The following is a 20717-nucleotide window of genomic DNA, read 5'->3' on the forward strand; positions in this document are numbered from 1 at the left end:
AACGTCTATATACTATGAAATAACTAAATGTTTGTGTAACTATGAAATTATTAAATGTCTGTATAAGTATGAAATTACTAAATGTCTGTGTAACTATGAAATTATTAAATGTCTGTATAAGTATGAAATTATTAAATGTCTGTGTAAGTATGAAATTATTAAATGTCTGTGTAAGTATGAAATTATTAAATGTCTGTGTAAGTATGAAATTACTAAATATCTGTGCAAGTATGAAATTATTAAATGTGCATGTAAATATCAGCTATGAATTTTGACACTCATTATGTCACAATAAAATCAATTACTATATTAAAATATAAAGAACCTGAAACATTTTAATGTGTCTACTCTAAAACAATTCTTTCGACTAAAAAATTCAACTGAACTAAGAAAAATGAGACAGATATTTCAAAACGGAAAGAAATTATAAGTTAAAATCAAATTAATTAAAATAAATCAACTACATCAAATTTACAATAGAAAATACAAATATGTAAAAAAATATGAAACCCTTAATAATGCAAAGTTAACAAGATAATTCATCAGTTGCTGATATTCAGGAAATTCTTCCCCTAAAATTAATATTATTGTGCTAATACAAATTAACAAATATTGGTATAATTTACAACAAAACAAAAAAATGTAAAAAAATATGAAACCCTTAATAATGCAAAGTTCACAAGTTAATTCATCAGTTGCTGGTATTCAGGAAATTCCTCCCCTAAAATTAATATTATTGTGCTAATACAAATTAACAAAGATTCGTATAATTTACAACAAAACACAAAAATGTAGAAAAATATGAAACCCTTAATAATAGAAATTTCATAAGTTAATTCATCAGTTGCTGGTATTTAGAAAATTCCTCCCCTAAAATTAACATAATTGTACTAATACAAATTAACAAATATTGGTATAATTTACAACAAAACACAAAAATGTAGAAAAATATGAAACTCTTAATAATAGAAATTTCATAAGTTAATTCATCAGTTGCTGGTATTTAGAAAATACCTCCCCTAAAATTAATATTATTGTGCTAATACAAATTAATAAAAATTAGTATAATGTAAGGATCATGTTAGCGTATGTCGAATGCACCGATGAAATCGTATACGAACGTGCAAAAGATTGAGGGACAGAACAGAGAGCAGGAATTAAATTCGGAGACACGGTTCCATTAACGTTGACGCGGAATTCCGCGCGATACGTCGAGCGTGTAGCAGAGGGTCGCGATAGCACAGCGTGAAACTCGGTTTACACGGCGAGTGGACGGCAAACACGATCCCCCTTTCACGCGTCCTTTCGATAAACATTTTTTTAGCCGATTACAAAAACGTCGCTTCCACGCTGCCGGACCTTTGTGCGGTAACAATGCGATGGAAATGTAGTGCATATTTCACGCTGGAAAATCGAGAAAGCCCGGCCGTACAAAGCCGAAATATGGGTCAGAGTTGTAACGCCCGAACAGAACGCGACATTGTTTGTTACGAAAGACAAAAGCCACGGTTCGTGTCGTATGAGTCGCTTGCTTAAAGTTACAGGCACGATTTACATGAAAAGAAAACTGCGCCGTGATTTGCAAAGCCTGACGATTTCTTTTATCCGGGGTGCAGGATTTTCTGATTTGGGGAATTGGAAATTTTAGAGTTTGGGAGTTTGGGGATTTAGGGATTTGGGAATTTGGAAATTTGAGAAGGTGGAAATTTAAGAAGGTGAAAATTTGAGAAGGTGGTAATTTGAGAAGGTGGAAATTTGAGAGGTTGGAAATTTGAGAAGGTGGTAATTTGAGAAGGTGGAAATTTGAGAAGGTGGAAATTTGAGAAACTGGGAATTTGAGAAGGTGGAAATTTGAGAAAGTGGTAATTTGAGAAGGTGGAAATTTGGCGAGGTTGGAAATTTGAGAAGGTGGTAATTTGAGAAGGTGGAAATTTGAGAAGGTGGAAATTTGAGAAGCTGGGAATTTGAGAAGGTGGAAATTTGAGAAGGTGGAAATTTGAGAGTTTGGAAATTTGAGAAGCTGGAAATTTGAGAAGGTGGTAATTTGAGAAGGTGGAAACTTGAGAGGTTGGAAATTTGAGAAGGTGGAAATTTGAGAGTTTGGAAATTTGAGAAGGTGGAAATTTGAGAGTTTGGAAATTTGAGAAGCTGGAAATTTGAGAAGATGGTAATTTGAGAAGGTGGAAACTTGAGAGGTTGGAAATTTGAGAAGGTGGAAATTTGAGAGTTTGGAAATTTGAGAATTTGGCAATTTGAGAGTTTGGCAATTTGGAAATTGAAGAATTAGGAAATTTGAGAATTTGAGAATTTGTGGATTTGGGAATCACAGAATTAGTATGAGATCGAACCAGAGAACAAGTATAATGATCTGTAATAAGAAGAGAGTTGCAGAGATCGAGACGGACGAGTGGTCGTGAAAAATCAGCCAGCATCGGGGGCGTTGCACCCCTTTTGCTAAGAGGAGCAACGCCTCGTCCTAATACAGATTTATTGCCGCCTAAGAGCCGGAGCTGGCCGTCCTAATTCAGGTATTATGCTGAGGCAGGAACGAGGAATTTACACGAAATTGGAGGTAATTTGTAGGGGTCGAGTTCACCTCCCGTCAGCCACCCCTCTGCTACCCCTTTGCCACCAACACCCACCGGTTCCCTCAATTCTATCCTCCGTTACATCGAACCGAACTCGTGCACCAACATATACATATATATTCACCAACTAGCCAAAAACGATCGTGTATAAATCCGGACTGTAATCCGCAAATAAGTCGTCTTCGGACTTATGTAGTTAATTGAACGGTCTAGCCGGCTCGGGTAATTATCAAAGGTTTCGCTATAATTAAACGACGATGTCGGAGGTTTGATGGAATCGTTAGCAGCTATTTATTCTGGGTGTTCGCAGTTTAAATTGGGTGTTCTATATTTTTGGCTGTACTGGAGACGAAAAGATTAGTAGGAAAAGACAGTTACATATTTAATATGTTTATATTATTTTTACTACTATAAATATTCTTCGTCGTTCTCCTTAATTTGGTATATCCGATACGAATATTTTTGAGACATAAATAAATTGTTTAAAGGTTAGCAACGGAGCTAGACAATATAATATTGATGTCATCTAAAATTTGAGTTAATACTTCATTCATGATGACAATTTAGTCGAGATATTTAGCTTTGATATTCATAAGTGATGAGTGTCAAAGTTTAATTTCCTGTCTGGGGTGTCTGTGGTCGGGGAAGTAGAAAATGACCAGTATGCAATTGTACGAGTGGGAGATCATGTGGACTGTCAGGTAGAAAAAGAAGTATGTGGTCAGACAAGTAGAAAATGGTCGTATGTAGTCAGACAAACAGAACGAGAATAATATGTGGTTAGACAAACCACACGAAGAAGGTAGATTGATCAAATGATGGATAGAATGGAAGTAGTTGGTGGTCAGACAAGTAGTATACGACTAGTGTGCAGTCAGACAAGTAGAATAGGGCAAGAGTATAATACAGTCAGACAAGTAGAATAAGACTAGTGTGTAGTCAGACAAGTAAAATAGGACTAGTGTGCAGTCAGACAAGTAGAATAGGACTAGTGTTCAGTCAGACAAGTAGAATAGGACCAATGCATAATAGAGTCAGATAAGTGGAATAGGACCAGTGTGCAGTCAGACAAGTAGAATAGGACCAGCATATAGTCAGACAAGTAGAATACGACCAACGAGTAGTCAGACAAGTGCAGTACGATTAGTATGAAACCAGGCAAGTAGATTAAAACTACTATGTGATCAGTCCAATCACAAATTCCCAATCTTCTAAACACATCAATATCAAAACTGCAAAATTTGCAGTGCCTCAAATTGCATCAAATACACATACAATAATAAAATTCGCGAATGACACGAGACCACAGTTAAACCAACTTCGAGTACGCTTCCTCGTACTTCCTTATCACGGAAGTAAAAAGAAGATGGATGAAAATATGTATCGGTTGACAATGACGGATGATAGTGAATAAGCGAAAGCAACTCTCCAGGTGCGCACACAGTCGTACGTATCGGCGGAAGCAGCTTCAATCACATTCACCTTTTTTTCTCTTATATATCAATTACAGTACTTCGCCGTAAGTTAACTCGCCGTTCAAAATTTATAACCCGATTTCATGCGAAGCTGCATTTACCCGGACCGCGTTTCAACTTCCCGTTCGATGGCTCGCTATCGGGAAATAAAGAAAAAATAGGAGAAAAAAAAGGAGGACTGGAAACGATACTCGCGTACCTCTCTCTGCACTACTCTCGATATCACGAAACGGGGATATCACAGACGCATTATTAACAGACATCGAACAGTCATTTCCGTGGCGCGTTACGAGCGACCCTCATAAATTGCCCGGCTTCGTAAATGTGCCGAATCGATTTGGCTGTCAAGCGTCCGGCGTCCGCCACGAATCAAGATCGTAATATCGCTAGTAAAAACGTCAGGAAGACGATTCCTCTTTTTGACAAACGACGGACACGCTCCACTCCGAGTGTATCAAGGTTAATCTGGATTCTCGATTTTTCTTCCGTCGTGTTTCCATCTAGTGGCAGAAGAGAAAAGCTACTGCTTTCATGCACTTTCACCCTCGACAACCAATTTTTGGGGCGAAATATCGCAACCGAATTAACTTTGCGTATTTAGAATTCTTGATTCTAAATTTTAGCCACTTCGGTTCAGACTGTTTGGAGATACATGTTGAAGAACAGGGAAACGTACAAAAATGGACAGACAAGTAGAATATGGTCAGTCTGGTAGCCAGACGAGTAGATAGGCTCAGTATGGTGGTCAGACAAGTAGATAGGGTCAGTGTCGTGGCCAGACAAGTTAATAGGGACAATGTGGTGGCTAGACAAGTAGATACAGACAAGCCACTAGTCAGACAAGTAGAATGAGTCAGTGTCGTGGTCAGACAAGGAGAATAGGGTGTGTTGTAGTCAGACAAGTAGAATAGGATCAGCACAGTGATTAGACAAGTAGAGTATGGTCGGTATGGTGGTTAGACGAGTACAATATGATCAGTATGACGATCAGAAATGAAGACACATGGACAGGAAACTGGTCAGACAAGTAGATAGTGGACGGACAGTGGTCAGACCAGTAGATTGTGGTCAAATTATGGTCAGACAAGTAGATTATGACCAAAGGATGCTCAGACAAGTAGAATAAAATAAAAATAAAGTTACATAAACTTTGAAAACTAGAATTAAAGTTAAAAATTTTAAAACTTGAAGATCCAGAAACCTAAAATATATTTCTCTACCTGCCACAGTGTTCTTCAACATAGAGTATAACCCAGCCCACGACTATTATATATATAGCAGGTTGTAAACCAATAAAAACGAACGTCGCCTAGCAAACCACCCCTTTCTGCCCCCTTTTCACTCGTTCCACATTATCGTACACGCGATTAATTCGATATTACCAGGTTACAAGTCGAGTTTTTTGTTCGTTCACATCCGCCAGCAGGTTATCTGATATTCGTTCCAGCTCTCGATAACAGAATTTTACAAGCTTGCTTTCCAGGCCATGTGCTATTTAAAATTTTAATGCGACACGAGACTCGAACTGCCCTTAGGGCAACCTGGCGATTTTAATCTAGCCCTTGTAATAAGAAATAAACCCGCCTTAGTGAACTCGGTAAATATCAACCAGCTATGCCGTTGAAACGTTCGTTCGTGTCACGCGACCCAGATCGCGAAATAGAAAGAAATTCGATGCGATTAAAGGGCTCGACTTACTCTTATCGAGTTGAAGTCGACAGCTTTATTTTGCAGCTTAAACGTTGTTTAACCGACTTGTGTATTTAATCGCGAGTCACTTTAATTTGTTAATTGTACAAACACGGAGAACAAGGTGACGACGATTGAGTTGTGGCATTTTTGTAAGTCGCAGATAACTTATCATTTCCTGTGCTGAATTCTGAGCTTTGATAATTTTTAACGTGCGTTAGAACTTGGAATAAATGATGTAGATTAATGCAACGCGATTTCTGTTAGTTTTGTGCAGGTTTTTTTCACCTTAATTATTCGTTTACGATAAGCTTTGAATAGGATGCATGAATTTATAAATATATAAGTACTCATGAGTTTTACATATTTCTAGATGCAGGGTTGGAGAGATTGCTATTTATGATTTTTTGAATTTATAAATAGGCAGTTTTTAATTTTTTATAGTTGCGGATTTGAAAGGTTGCGAATGTGAAGGTTTCCTACGTCCCCCAATTCCTACATTTGTCAATTCCCACAATCCCCAATTTCACAATCTTCAATTCCACATTCCCCAACTCCCACATTCCCCAATTCCACAATCCTCAATTCCACATTCCCCAATTCCCACATTCCCCAATTCCACAATTCCACAATTCCCACATTCCCTAATTCCCACATTCCCCAATTACCACATTCCCCAATTCCCACATTCCCCAACTCTCACATTCCCCAACTCCCATATTCCCCAATTCCCACATTCCCCAATTCCAACATTCCCCAATTCCCACATTCCCCAACTCCCACATTCCCCAATTCTCACATTCCCCAATTCCCACATTCCCGAACTCCCACGTCCCCCAACTCCCACATTCCCCAATTCCAGCATTCCCCAATTCCCACGTTCCCCAACTCCCACATCCCCCAACTCCCACATTCTCCTATTCCTAAATTCCCATATTTCCAAATTCCCAAATTCCTAAATTTCAAAAATTCCAAATTTCTAATTCTCCAACCTCCTAATTTGCCAAATCCCCAAACTCCCAATTCCCCAAACTGCAAACTTCATACTCACGTAAATAAAATGAAAGATCACTGATATTGACAGGAGCGCAGCATACCGTAGTGACATTCTGAAACCCGATATTCACCAGTGTCGTTTCAGTAGGTTAATATTGAAAGTGTCAAAGTACTCGGAACACTTTCTCGAACTTCATTTTATAAGAACATCAACTAGAGAAAGGTTTATTACATCGCTAACGAACTCTCATTGTTATCCACTCTACTTTCAGCTTCGACGAGCAGCTGAAGTTTTAAACAAGGTCCTTCGCGTTCGTATCAATCTGCAGTAAAACTGTACAATCGAGTGCAATCAACCGAATCTTCTGTTCAAGGTGTTTCACTATAACTGAGCTTAACTTTACCAACAAATTTACTGCAATTTACTTTCGGAAACTTGTAATCTTATTTCTGAATAACAGGGTACTTAAGTGATATCTATCTTAAGTGATATTGATTAACTGAAAAATTGATTCAAAATTGTTTCTCAAGAAATATTAATCTCTGATACCGCGTTCTACATTTTTCTTAATTATCAATTTATAATCACAACTATTTTATTGAAGTAAAATTTAGTTACTGAACAATGAAGTGGTCTCAAATATCTCCATTGAAAAATGTGAATATATATTTGCTACTGTAATTAAATCACTTCAATTCTAAATTAAGGTAAATTATTTTTACCGAGCATCTGCATCGAGGTCGTGCAATTAATAATTTACGCTGGAGTTATTAAATTACATAAAGTTATTAAATTACAGACGTTGCAAAGCAAGTCTAATAAAAAATTTCGCAATATTAAAAATGGAATATTACTGCAACGTAACAATGAATTAAAATGAATCTCCCTGAATGAAGCACCGAGAGAATATATCCGCATATACCAAATTAACTACCCCCGTAAACCTGCTTCGCTGTTTAGAAACAGTACTTGACGAAACAAGAAACCCCCATGGTGGATCAGAACAGTGAACTTGTTCAACTGTAATCGAGCATTTCGCCGATATGATTGTTCACTCACCTGGCATGTTTCGGGCCAAGGCTGGGATCGTACATGGAACTGGCCGATATGTCTTCATCGGGTATTTCGCCATTCTCCATGCCCAATGCTGCGCTGCATTGTCCTGAAAAGGAAATTTCGAAATAGCATTAGAGAACGAGAATTCGGCGGCGCAATCAATTTAGGGAAATTCCTGTTCTTGGGATTATGGTAATTACCAATTTCAATGAATGAGTTGGCGTGTGAGGCGGAGATGTTTGGAAGAGGTGGGGTATAATTGGGAAGATTGAATAGATTTCTCAAGTCGCTATGTTAACAAATTTTTAGGTTTTCAAATTGATATATTATTAAATTGCTGAGTTCTCCACTTGGGGACAAATTCGCAGCTCAAAATGTCCTCTTTTTGTACTGTATACTGATCATACTACTTCTCTAACTACATACTGGTCGTACTACTTGTTTGATACATGCGGGTCATACTACTTGTCTGACTACATATTGGTCCTACTACTTTTCTGACCACATATTGGTCATAATCTACTTGTCTGACTATATATTGGTCGTACTACTTGTCTGACTGCGTACTGATCGTACTACTTGTCTGGCTGCATACTGATCCTATTCTACTTCTCTGACAGTCTACTGGTTCTACTCGTCTGACCATACATTGGCCATTTCTACTTGTCTGACCACCTACTCCCATTCTACTGTTTGATCGTTCATCTTCTGTATGCGGTTCGTATAACTTGTTCTACTTATCCAACTATCTATTACTCCCCATGGACTTATTTGATCATCCATCTCCTTTGTGTGGCTTATCTGATCACGTCGACTTGTAGACTCGTTCTACAGCAGATCCTAAGACCGCCCAAACAGGTGGTTCCATATGAAACTTAGCTTAATCCAACATTGTGCACTGAATATAAATTTTCCATTTCGTGATCTGAATAGAGTATGCAAAATATGCTTCTACGAGTAGAAGCATATAAACAAAGAAGTTGATATTAATAGTTAATATTCATAGTTAATATTAATAAAGTTATTGTAACAAGGTTAGAGTAAAATAGCAAGGTGTTATTTATAGCTGGTTATGGTTGTGTTTGACCTGCAGTGATATTTTCACTTCGTTCGCTTGCCATGACCATCGAGATACAACGGTAAACTTTTACGACGGTAAAAGAATAAGGAAAAAAGTTCGATGGTGGTTCACCGGTGGACCTCGATTGGGTCCCTTGTGTGTACACTGGGAAACGATGTCACGTGCCAGCCACGACTTGTGTTCCATCGGATTTCGCAGGAGAATTTTCACGTGATCGTAACCGTGCTGTTATGTACACGCCGACTGCTACATTTCGAGGTTACGTTATTGTTTCTAGTGAAAAGGCAACTTGATGTTTTTTTTAATTATTATGAGGTGTGTTTTGGATGCCTTATTAATTGGTGATATGGGTTGCAACTTTGCTGAGTTGTCATTTCGAAACTTTTGCATTTCTGTAATTGTTTCATTCCTGAAATTTTTATTTCTAGGTTTTCAAATTTCAAAGTTTGTGAATTTCGAAAATTATGAAATTTCTAAATCCTTAAATATCTAAATTTTCAATTTCTCAAATCCCCGAATCCTTATATTGCTGAAACTTACCAAATGCAAAACTCTAAATTCCTAAATCTCCAAGTCCACAAACTCTAACGATTCTATATTCCTACTTATCTAGAACCACAAAATACAAAACTCCTAACTCTTTAAATTTCCAAATCCTCAAGCTCTAAATTCCTGAATTCCTTCACAAGCACAATTTACAAAACAAACTAATTAAATAAGTCCTTCAACATAATTTCCATCTCTCTATACCCATCATTACCAAATCCGAACCTCCTCAATTCTCTAAAATTCTCTACAACCACCCACTCCCAATAACCCTACATAGCACCCACAGCTTGAAACAAATTACCGAGTCGATAAAATCGATTCATCGATAGCCTATTTATTCGCCGTCCATCAACTTTTAATTGCCTCGTTAAATATCGAAACACTCGCTAAATGGAAGCAAATGCAGGAGACACGTTCAAAATATATATCTATATACACCGTCTCGATGGTTCGTCAAAATCCTACCATTACGAAAATTCGTGCCTCAAAATAGTCGCCAGTTTCTCGTTCATTAACGTTTCATTTTCAACCGGATAATCCTCGGTTCTGGTTTAAAGAGCGAACTTGACGAATTACGGACAGATATTGAGTTCTCTTGCTTACTGGTGTGAATTAAAAAAGAAAAATGTGTTCACTTTGATAATAAAAAAATTATGGGAAGACATTCATCAGTTAACAACATTTATATTATAGATAAATGCAATGATAACAGAAAAGTGGGCAGGTTTACTAATATTTTGCGATTTAGGGATGTAGTGATTTGGAGACATACTGATTTGAGGATGTACCGAAATATATGGTCAGAGGAGCAGACTCAGTAGGCTGTCAGACAAGTAGAATACGACCAGTATACGGTCAGACAAGTAGTACGATCAGTACGCAGCCAGACAAGTAGTACAACCCGTATGTAGTAAGACAAGTAGTACAACCTGTATGTAATAAGACAAGTAGGGTATGACCAGCATGTAGTCAGACAAGCAGTGTGCAACTAGTAGAGGTCAGACAAGTAGAATAAGTCTATTATATGATCAGCTCAACCATGTGATAGGTGAGCAAGTACAAGTTTCTAAATTTCGAAATATGCATAATAGTATGCGATCAGTTGGTGGTCAGACAAATAGAATACGACTAGTGTGTAGGCAGACAAGTTGAATATGACCAGTATGTAGTCAGACCAGCGGAGTACGAGTAATATGTGGTCAGACAAGTAGAATATGACCAATAGGTAGTCAGACAAGTGGTGTACGACTATTAGGTGATCAGACAAGTAGAATATGAGCAGTATGCAGTCGAACCAGTAGAATACCACCAGTATGCAGTCGGCGAAGTAGAATATGAACACGTGGTCAGACAAGTAGAATAAATGCAGCACGTGGTCAGACAAGTAGAGCACGACGAACTCGTGGTCAGACAAGTAGAACAAGTGCAGTGCGTTGTCAGACAAGTGGAGTACGACCAACACGTTGTCAGACAAGTAGAATAAGTGCAGTACGTTGTCAGACAAGTGCAATGTGACGAACACGTAGTCAGACAAGTAGAACAAGTGTACTATATTGGCAGACAAGTAGAACAAGCTTAACAAATCATCATTGTATCCATGTCAAACAAATAAATGACCAACAACAAACCTCCAAATTTTCAAATACTTAACTTCCCATCCCAAAAATTGAAAGAATCGTTTAAAGATCCTAACAGAACCGTGTACTTCATAATGTTATTGCTGTCTGATAAACTCAATCACATCGCAACCGATTACCTCCGAAAAGAGAAATCGACAAACTACGAGTAGAAGCAGGCACAATAAATTATTGAATCCGTAGTGACGCTGTGTGGGTCACGATGCAGGCCACGCTTAAGCCACGACACTGCAGTTACGTTGGAAAGTTTCAAAACTGCAGAATGCAGCGGACGTGGGATTAACCAGCGTCCGGAGATGCTGAGGAGACCCACTGCGCAAGCTATGCCCTCCACCAAGTGGCATTATAACCGGCAAAACTTCGCTTGTGTTTATAACTGTCCACCAGCTTTCAGACATCCTCCATTGCAACGATAAACTTCGATATCGATATATTCTTGCTAATAAAACTGCTTCGATAAAAATGGCACTCGTTTAGCACAACTTTATGGTTTGATGCAATTTATATTTGAAATCCTTGTACTTGGAGACTGAACTCAATGAATAATTGGGGGTTGGGTAAAAGATAGAGGGTCAAAGTCTGGTCACAAGGGTCATTTCAAACTTTGAATTTTATGTTAGAGGATCTAATCGATACAAGTAGAAATTAATGAGGGAATAGATGAAATTAGGAGCTTGACCTTTTTAATTATTGTTCATGAATCGTCTTTAACTTCAGCTTTAGATCTTTGACTTTAGAAATTAAATTCTGAATTCGAATTATTTGAACTGGATTTGAACCTTGATTGCAGTCTACAGATTTGACATGAGTGTTGTCCACGAGATTAAAGAGTAACTCTACTCGAAGATGTTGTTGACAATTCTAAAACTTCTTAATGCAAAAGTTTGATGTATAGTTACATGTCTCTGCTATCAACCTTCACTATGGTCCCACTGTGTTCATGTATCACATCCAAAACACTACAGAACTAGTTACTACCTATTGCAAATTGTCAAACCGAATTATGACTTAAACCGAGCGAGTCACCCCAAAGGGGTAACTTAGCCAAGGGTTTAATTTCATACCCAGTAATTTTGCAACATATCCCTAATTCATTACAAACATTCGAGGCATGAAATAGTTATAACGATCCAAGAGTAATAACATCGAAGGGTACAAAGTTGTTGTTTCGTAAGCTACTTGACAAATTCGGAAAGTACAAGATGTGGGTCGCTCAGAATTAGCTGTCGCGCCAGAGTTGAGTTTATATTCCACTGACTACGATTGTCATACAAACTAGTAATGCAGTTACTTCACGGAACGTGTTGGTGAATCGGTGTTACAACAGCGAAACTTCGCAGCCGCTTCTTACCTCTCCTAAATTCTACAAACCTCCATGCAACACCCCCGCCCCATTCTTGCTCTATGTGTATGTTTTGTAGACCTACTTCTGTACATACAGGATAGACAGACTGGTTTTCCGACTTCCTGCATGAATCGCAATTTCGTGTAAGCTACAGCCACCCGAATTTGCCTTGCTTCAGACGTGTTTATTGTTTTCGCACATATTGCATTTATATTTTAACGCCTTGGAAGTTTGCTTCGTACCTTTCGTGCTCTATTAGTCGTGTTGGCGTTTCTTCATTCTTTAGTTGTGTATGTTGCTGAATATACAAAGTCTAGAGACTCACCAATTCCTAAATTTCCAAATTTCTGAATTTGTAATTTCTCATTTCCCTAAGTTCCTAGATTTACAAATTCTCACGTCCCCAATTTCTCACTTTCATAAATTCTTACATTCCCAATTTCTCACATCCTCAATTTCCCACCTTCCCAAATTCCAAAACTCCCAACTTCTCACCTCTCCAAATTCTCACATCCCCAATTTCCTACCACCCCAATTTCTCACCTCCCCAAATTCTCACATCCCCAATTTCTCACTTTCCCAAATTCCTAGATTTCCAAATTCTCACGTCCCCAATTTCTAACTCCCCCCAAATTCCAAAATTCCCAATTTCTCACGTCCCCAAATTCTCACATCCCCAATTTCTCATTTCCCCAAATTCCTAGATTTCCATATTTTCACATCCCCAATTTCCAACCCCCCCAAATTCCAAAATTCCCAATTTCTCACGTCCCCAATTTCTCACCTCCCCAAATTCCAAAATTCCCAAATTCTCACAACCCCAATTTCTCACTTCCCAAATTCCTAAATCCCCAAATTCCCACATCCCCAAATTCTCACGTCCCCAATTTCCCACCTCCCCAAATTCCTAAATCCCCAAATTCTCACATCCCCAAATTCTCACGTCCCCAATTTCCCACCTCCCCAAATTCCAAAATTCCCAATTTCTCACCTCCCCAATTTCTCAACCCCCAAATTCCCAAATCCCCAAACCCTCACTTCCCAAATTTCTCACCTCCCAAAATTCCAAAGTTCCCAATTTCCCACGTCCCCAATTTCTCACCCCTCAAATTCCTAAATTCCCAAATTACCAAATTCCCAAATTCCCAAATTCCAAAGTCCACTAGCATTCCCTCATCGAGAAACTACTGCTCCCTCGTTTAATCGTCGCTTAATATCGCTGACGGCTGAGAGGCACATACGGTAGAAATTTGAGGGAACGATTAAACGTTACCAGGCGTAACAGAAAGCCGATGTCGCAAAGTAGTTAACAGGAGTACGAGACTCATTCGACGAGCTCTGTTTAGGACAATTTCGAGCGAGATTGTTTGCCAGTTGCTCGCGGTCAACAATCATTCCCAAAACACAATCCAACCGAACTGCTTTCGATCAACGTTTAACACTGACCCACTACGAACAATAAATCCACGGTTCTCGTTAACGTACACTCGGCTGTTAACTTAAAATACCTCTCCAACTAATAATTACTTTCCCCTTAATTGGGATTTAACTTTCGCGGACCTAGTTTTTCGTAACTATTCACTTCCAGGTACACCGGACGTTCTACGGATAAACAGATCGTCTCAACTTTTGTTTAAACTGGGAATTTTCGTTAAATCATTCGGGGAACTTGGTTTTCGGTGCTGAGGGAGTTTGGTTATTACGATATTGCGGTAGATTTTTAGACACTCAGATTTTTAGATTTTTGGACTTTTGGACTTTTGGATTTTTAAGTTTTTAGATTTTTAGATTTTTAAATTTTGGGACTTTTGGGTTTTTAGATTTTTAGATTTTTGGACTTATAAATTTTTAGAATTTCAGATTTCTAGGTTTTCAGATTTTTAAACTTATGAGTTACTGAATTTCTACATTTTTCTGTTTTCCAAGTTCTTAGTTTTTCAAATTCTCAGTTTTTAATTTTTCAGTTTCTCAATTTCTCAATTTCACATTTTCCCAATTTCTCAATTTCTCATTTTTATAATTTTCTGAATTTTATGATTTTTCTGAATTGTCTGAATTTTCTAAATTTTCTGAATTTTCTTATTTTTCTGAATTGTCTGAATTGCCTGAATTGTCTGAATTGTCCGAATTTCTTGAATTTTCTGAATTGTGTGAATTCTCTCAATTTTCTGAATATGTTAAATACGGAGTATCGATAGAATCTTTTCAAAACGCAGTATTGACATCTCAGAACGCCCGTTTGGCGTTCGAAAGGAGCAAATCAATCGAGCATACGGTACATATAATTACGTTTAAACCATTCGAGCAATTATACGAAGATCCTCTCTAACGTGAATTGCTCGCTACGCTATCCTGTTGTACGGGTGAATAAACTCGCGCGTTGGGTGCAAGTGACAAGCGTTTAAGATACCTCCAAGAGATTGAGTGGTCGTTTAGAACACGAGATTCACCTCCAAACGTGCTTCTGAATATACTCCAGAAATACAACGTCGAAACCACTATTCCGGATCGTTTTATTAATTCATACTGTTCTTATACGATTTAGTCTATGAATAAATCCATTATTATTTTGTCGAGCAAATTTACCTAAGTTCCTAAATTAAAAAATTTCAAATTTACCATAAGTTTTTAAATTTGCAAACTTAACTATAAAAATTTGGAACATTACAATCTCTGCTTCGAATGAACTTCAAGTCAACTGGAGCCTTTTTAAGATTCAAAGAAACACTCACTGCACTAAGTACCAAGGATAACAAAAATTAATCTCATTGAAAAGTAGCACAAAGCCCGTAAATTGTCACTTTTGGCATCTCTCTTTGAGCCATTTGCACCAATCGCAATCGTCAAACATCGATCGAACTACAATTCTTTTGGTGAAATCGTTCGAAGCGTACGCAGAGTTTAATTGAAAAGTGCGTGAAAACTGGGTCGAATATTCGTGACGAATCCCCGGATTCGCGACTCACACTTTATGCGAGCGATGTGTCGTCATTTTGACGCAGCTACCATGATTGATTCGGTATCACGGATATTTCGCTCTTTGCTACTATTTTTTACCAATATATATTCAACGAATTAAGTCCTTTTTCAAAGACCTTACAATACCAAAAATACGGTAAAATTAATTTTAATAATCAGTAAGGTAGTTAAATAAGGTCGTTCTATTGTTACTGCAATATCTAACTTACATTATTATACAATTGTGCTATGCAAAATATTCGGACTAAGAATATATTTTTAAATGATATTACTGATTCTGTAGAAACTAATATTTTAATATATATACCTCTAAAATGTATATCACATGTACCAAAAATTTTTGTTTTCATCCTACGTCATCATATGAGGTTTTACCGCAAGTTGCATAAAAGTCCAGCTAAAAAACCAGCACCAAAAAATATCCACCGCCATTCTATTTTATTTTATAAAAGTACCTCAGAATATGAACAATAAATCGCATATTCATCTCGTTACAACGCGAGAGAACATCAAAAGTTACAGATGCACTTTAGAGCTCAAAGGTAGCCTAATCCCCGACCGAATGGCCGCGCTGCGACTTCGATGATTACGATGCGGTTCATCTCGGTCGCAGTTGGGCTCCGTAATGGATGCCGCATAAAGAGGGACGCGGTTGTTGCCGGTTTCATGGAAACGCGATCGAAGTTACAGGATGGCGACAGTTCTAAGGATTGAATTGCAAAAGGGAACTAGGCCGTGCCTATCTGACGAAGTACGGTTCACAGACAGCCGTGTTGCATATTATTGGCAAACGGGAACAATGGCGGACGTGTCGCGTAGAGAACGTTTTATTCTGCTGAGCAATTATGTCAGTGTGCTTAGAGTTTCCAACTCTACTGAGCCACCGGTACAACTTCTATGCTCGCATGGAACACGTTGTGCCAGTTAATTTATCGCGTTTAGTACGTTTGTGCTCTTCTTTTTCGACCTCTTTACGCGTGAACGGTGTTGGGTGATGGATTTGGAGAGATTCGTTGGTGGCGAATTTTAGCAATGGTAGAGGATTTGGAGAATTTTAGCGGGTTTGGTTACGTTGGGTGATGAATTTTAGTAGTTCTGGTACGTTGGGTGATGAATTTTAGTGGTTTGGTATGCTGGTGATGAATTTTAGCAATTTTGTAGAACTTTGTAATTTCTAAACAATATGCAAGTTGAATAAGTAGAGCAAGTCTCGTATGTGATCATACAACCCGCGTACAGAAGCTAAACGATCAAACAGTGCATTGGGAGTAGGTGGTCAGACAAGTAGAAATGACCAATATATGGTCAGACGAGTAGAATCAGTAGGCTGTCAGACAAGTAGTACGACCAGTATACAGTCAAACAAGTAGTATGATCAGTACGTAGCCAGACAAGTAATACAACTTGTATGTAGTCAGACAAGTAGAGTATGATCAGCATGTAGTCAGACAAGCAGTGTACAACTACTAGAGGTCAGACAAGTAGAATAAGTCTATTATGTGATCAGCTCAACCATGTGATAGGTGAGCAAGTACAAGTTTCTTAATTTCGAAATATGCATAATAGTATGCAATCAGTTGGTGATCAGACAAGTAGAATACGACTAGTGTATAGGCAGACAAGTGGAATATGACCAGTATGTAGTCAGACCAGTGGAGTACGAGTAATATGTGGTCAGACGAGTAGAACATGACCAATAGGTAGTCAGACAAGTGGAGTACGACTATTAAGTGATCAGACAAGTAGAATATGAGCAGTATGCAGTCGAACCAGTAGAATACCACCAGTATGCAGTCGGAGAAGTAGAATACGAACACGTGGTCAGACAAGTAGTATAAGTGCAGTACGTGGTCAGACAAGTAGAGTACGGTCAAGACGTAGTCAGACAAGTAGAACTAGTACAGTATGTGGTCAGACAAGTGGAGTATGACCAACACGTAGTCAGACAAGTAGAACAAGTGTACTACATCTAGGTTAATGTCATTTAAGCTTGAGTACGTATCATCTACCCTTAAACTACTTTAATGTTCACATATTTAGATATTATAAAAATATTTCATTTTCAAATCTTCGAACATATTAATCTTTAATCAATTTCATCAAAATCTTTGTCCCAATGTAAATTTTTCTGATGGAAACTTAATAAACAAAGGACAAAAGACGCTCCTTTCCTGTCACAATTCTTACATTGTACTTATTATTCCCACCGAACGTTTATAAATAAATTAAGAATCTTGAAGTTACAAAAATTACAAAGTCTACCCTCGTTAATCGAAAAAGCTATCCTTCGAGCTGGAATTTAATAGCAACGAAACAATACATTTTCGAATTACAACTGTCTTCTACTTAATCCATCTCGTCGTTTCGTAAATTTCATGCTCACAATCAGAATATCTCAGCATCCTCCACAAACAATAGCTGGATTCGCCATTGCTCGTTAACGTAAAGTAAACAGGAATAAGAACGAGGAAAGATGCTGGTAATTACAGCAAAATTCTGAGATCTCTCTCGAAACAAGATTTGCTGTGTGATATTTTTAACGGGGAACAAAGAATGCTGTTAGCGTGTAAAAAGCTTGCATGAATATCAAACTTTTTCATCCTCTAAATATTCTTTGTTTAAATTACTCTTTTCTTTGCGTTCTTGCATTATTAAATTATTTCTCGAAACGTATTTACGTTATTAAACATTTCTTCAATATACAGATAATCACGTAATTTATTCATATTTATTAAAAATGGAATTTCCAGGTGCATTTAGAATCTTTCCCAGAATAGAATTCGTTTTTCATTTCACGTATGGTACAGTATTTGTATGAAAATTCTGGGAATTTGAAACTGACACAGTTTCTACGCAACATTTTTATAAAATAAAATTCTGTAGTCTACTTTTTTTATGTTACCAGTTCTAACTTTTAGTTTCCTGTTTCGAATGTTACAGCCCGAGAGTTGAATATTTCTGTAGTATCTATAGGGTGTCTCTGTAACTTTTTCAACCATTTTTGTTTCATATTTACTGAGTCATACTAAACAAAAAGTGAATATTGGATAGTGTCATAGAATTTATTGGGAACAATTTCAATGTTAGTAAAATAGGAGAAACAGTATAAATATAAAAATGTTATAACAATTTATTAGTAAACGAATAGTATTTTTCCTGTTTTTTACTTTCGTAAATAGGTTATGTAGAGGTTATATGTATAGGTTAGGTTAGATTATGTAGGTTATATGTATAGGTTAGGTTAGGTTATGTAGGTTATATGTATAGATTAGGTTAGGTTATGTAGGTTATATGTGTAGGTTAGGTTAGATTATATAGATTGTATGTATAGGTTAGGTTAGGTTAGGTTATGTATCTTGCATTATATGATTAATTGATTTGTTTGCTAAACAATACTTCAGGTTCTGTTTTGAATTAAAATACAATTAATTGATATTATTTTAATAATTTTAATAATTCTATGCTTTTTAAAAATAATTGTATGAATAACAATATAAAAAGCCAATAGTATACACAAAACATTATTGATTCCAAGCATCCTACTAATTACCCCAAAAGAACTAACTCCACCACCAAGTACAAAACTTGCGAAAATTTGCTTAAAAACACGAACGCCAGTATTCCGCCAAAAATTCGTTAAATCGATAAACTTTTTCGGCACATCGCCCCGAGGAAAGTGGCACTTTGTTCCCAGCGTGTTCTCGCATCTGCACAGCAGAAAAAATTGAAATTTTACAGCCCGACTTTCATAGACGGACAAAAAAGGAAATCCGCGCGAAATCTCCGGAATCGTTGTTCCTTACATTTCGTGAGCGCGCATCGAGGACAGGAATGGTCGGAAAAAATTTCCGAATAATTTTTCTCCGCTTCCGACGATATTACGGGGCGGCGGGCAAAAGACAAAACTAAGGTAAATTCATTTTCTCGGAATAGTCGCCGCACAAATGGAACAATATTTTCGCCCCCGTTCCACCCGACGAAATGAGACCTCGCCGTAAGTTAGACGACACCGGGTATACATTTTCCAGGACACACCGGATACGGAACCGTGTGTGTCCTCCGCGTTTCCTGCCAGTCGAAACGCTTTAACGCCCGCGCTCGTTGCACCTGCTGCTGAACGACGCCAACCTGGATGACTTATGAGGCGAATCTTTCATCCACTTGCGAACCAATGCCTTCTTTCCGTCCTTTATGAACGCGGCCTGAATCGCGTGTCCGGTGATAAAGCTACGGGACATTAAAGTCCTCGGACATTTCGACACCGATGGAGTTATAGTTTCATTTCGAGATATTGATCACACCTGACGGATGGATATTAGGATGCTTTATTTCAAGTCTCGCGTAATTGGAGACACGCTATAACGTGTATCGTAAAATGTCGAATAAATTCTTTTGTAGGAAAAAGACGGAGATATTTGTCGATTTTTAGGAATGTTTGGAACTGCAATTGGACATAAACTGGGTACTGCAAAAATATTTACTGTAGTGGAGGGAAATGAATTTAACCTTAAGGAAAATATTCGTCGATTTTTAAGGATCGGATTAGGTGACTTAGGAGACTAGCTAACTGTTAGAGGAATATTAGAGGAATATTAGAGGATTTAATACATCATAATACAATTTAATAAAATTTAGTACGATTTAATAAATTTAATACAATTTGATATTTAATTTACGATTCACCCAAGTATGATGAACCATAAATTAAGTGAAGATTGATGAACCATAAGTTGGACATCATCAGTGTTAGAGCGTAAGAAGCTGATCCCCAAAGAGGTACAATCTCACGTACTATGTACACAAAGGATAGACTCACCTAAGTCGAAACAGTGACATCGCGGGAGGGACAGTAGAACGAAAACACCGATTAGAAGTCCTCGAAGAGGACCCGGGTCTGTTCTGGGTTCGAGAACTGGCATGTTGCTGGTGACCTGAGCCATCGGCACGCCGACAAGCCGCTCCTCCTCATCACTAACTGTCGACGATCCTGACCGCATCGGTCATCGAGCACGTTCCTGGCATCGTGATGGCCGAAAGGTGGTGAGTGTTCTCGCCGATATCCTGCGCACAGAGTAATCCACGTTAATACTCTCTAGACGTCTCCAGAAATGTCGCTAATAGATAGCCTAAATTGGTTATTGCCGCGTTGCATCGGCATTAACGAGAATTAGGGACGACCCACATTGCTCCCGTCAATATTTCTCGCTTCGATTTGGAATATTTCGGAATTGATTAATCATCCGTTTGTGGAAAATATTTGTTCATACTTTCACGAATGTTTAAAAACAGTATCATATTTCATTATGATGATATCGTATTTC

At 37.8% G+C, this 20717-nt stretch overlaps 1 protein-coding gene across 7 annotated transcripts in view; it reads right to left on the bottom strand.

The window, feature by feature from the left end:
* The window catches only part of Ddr (discoidin domain-containing receptor 2), a 277582-nt gene that overhangs the window by 119626 nt on the left and 137239 nt on the right, over nt 1–20717 (bottom strand). For all 7 annotated transcript variants that reach the window (XR_013037762.1, XM_076530266.1, XM_076530265.1 and 4 more), the window contains 2 exons: nt 20213–20457; nt 7809–7911 (listed from right to left, as the gene is read on the bottom strand). Coding sequence is in view for 6 of the 7 variants with exons in the window: in XM_076530266.1 (XP_076386381.1) it covers nt 7809–7911; nt 20213–20393 (284 nt within the window). In the remaining variant the exon portion in view is untranslated. The remainder of the gene's footprint in view (nt 1–7808; nt 7912–20212; nt 20458–20717) is intronic.

This window comes from Megachile rotundata, chromosome 3 (assembly GCF_050947335.1).
Source record: "Megachile rotundata isolate GNS110a chromosome 3, iyMegRotu1, whole genome shotgun sequence".
Lineage (NCBI taxonomy): Eukaryota > Metazoa > Arthropoda > Insecta > Hymenoptera > Megachilidae > Megachile > Megachile rotundata.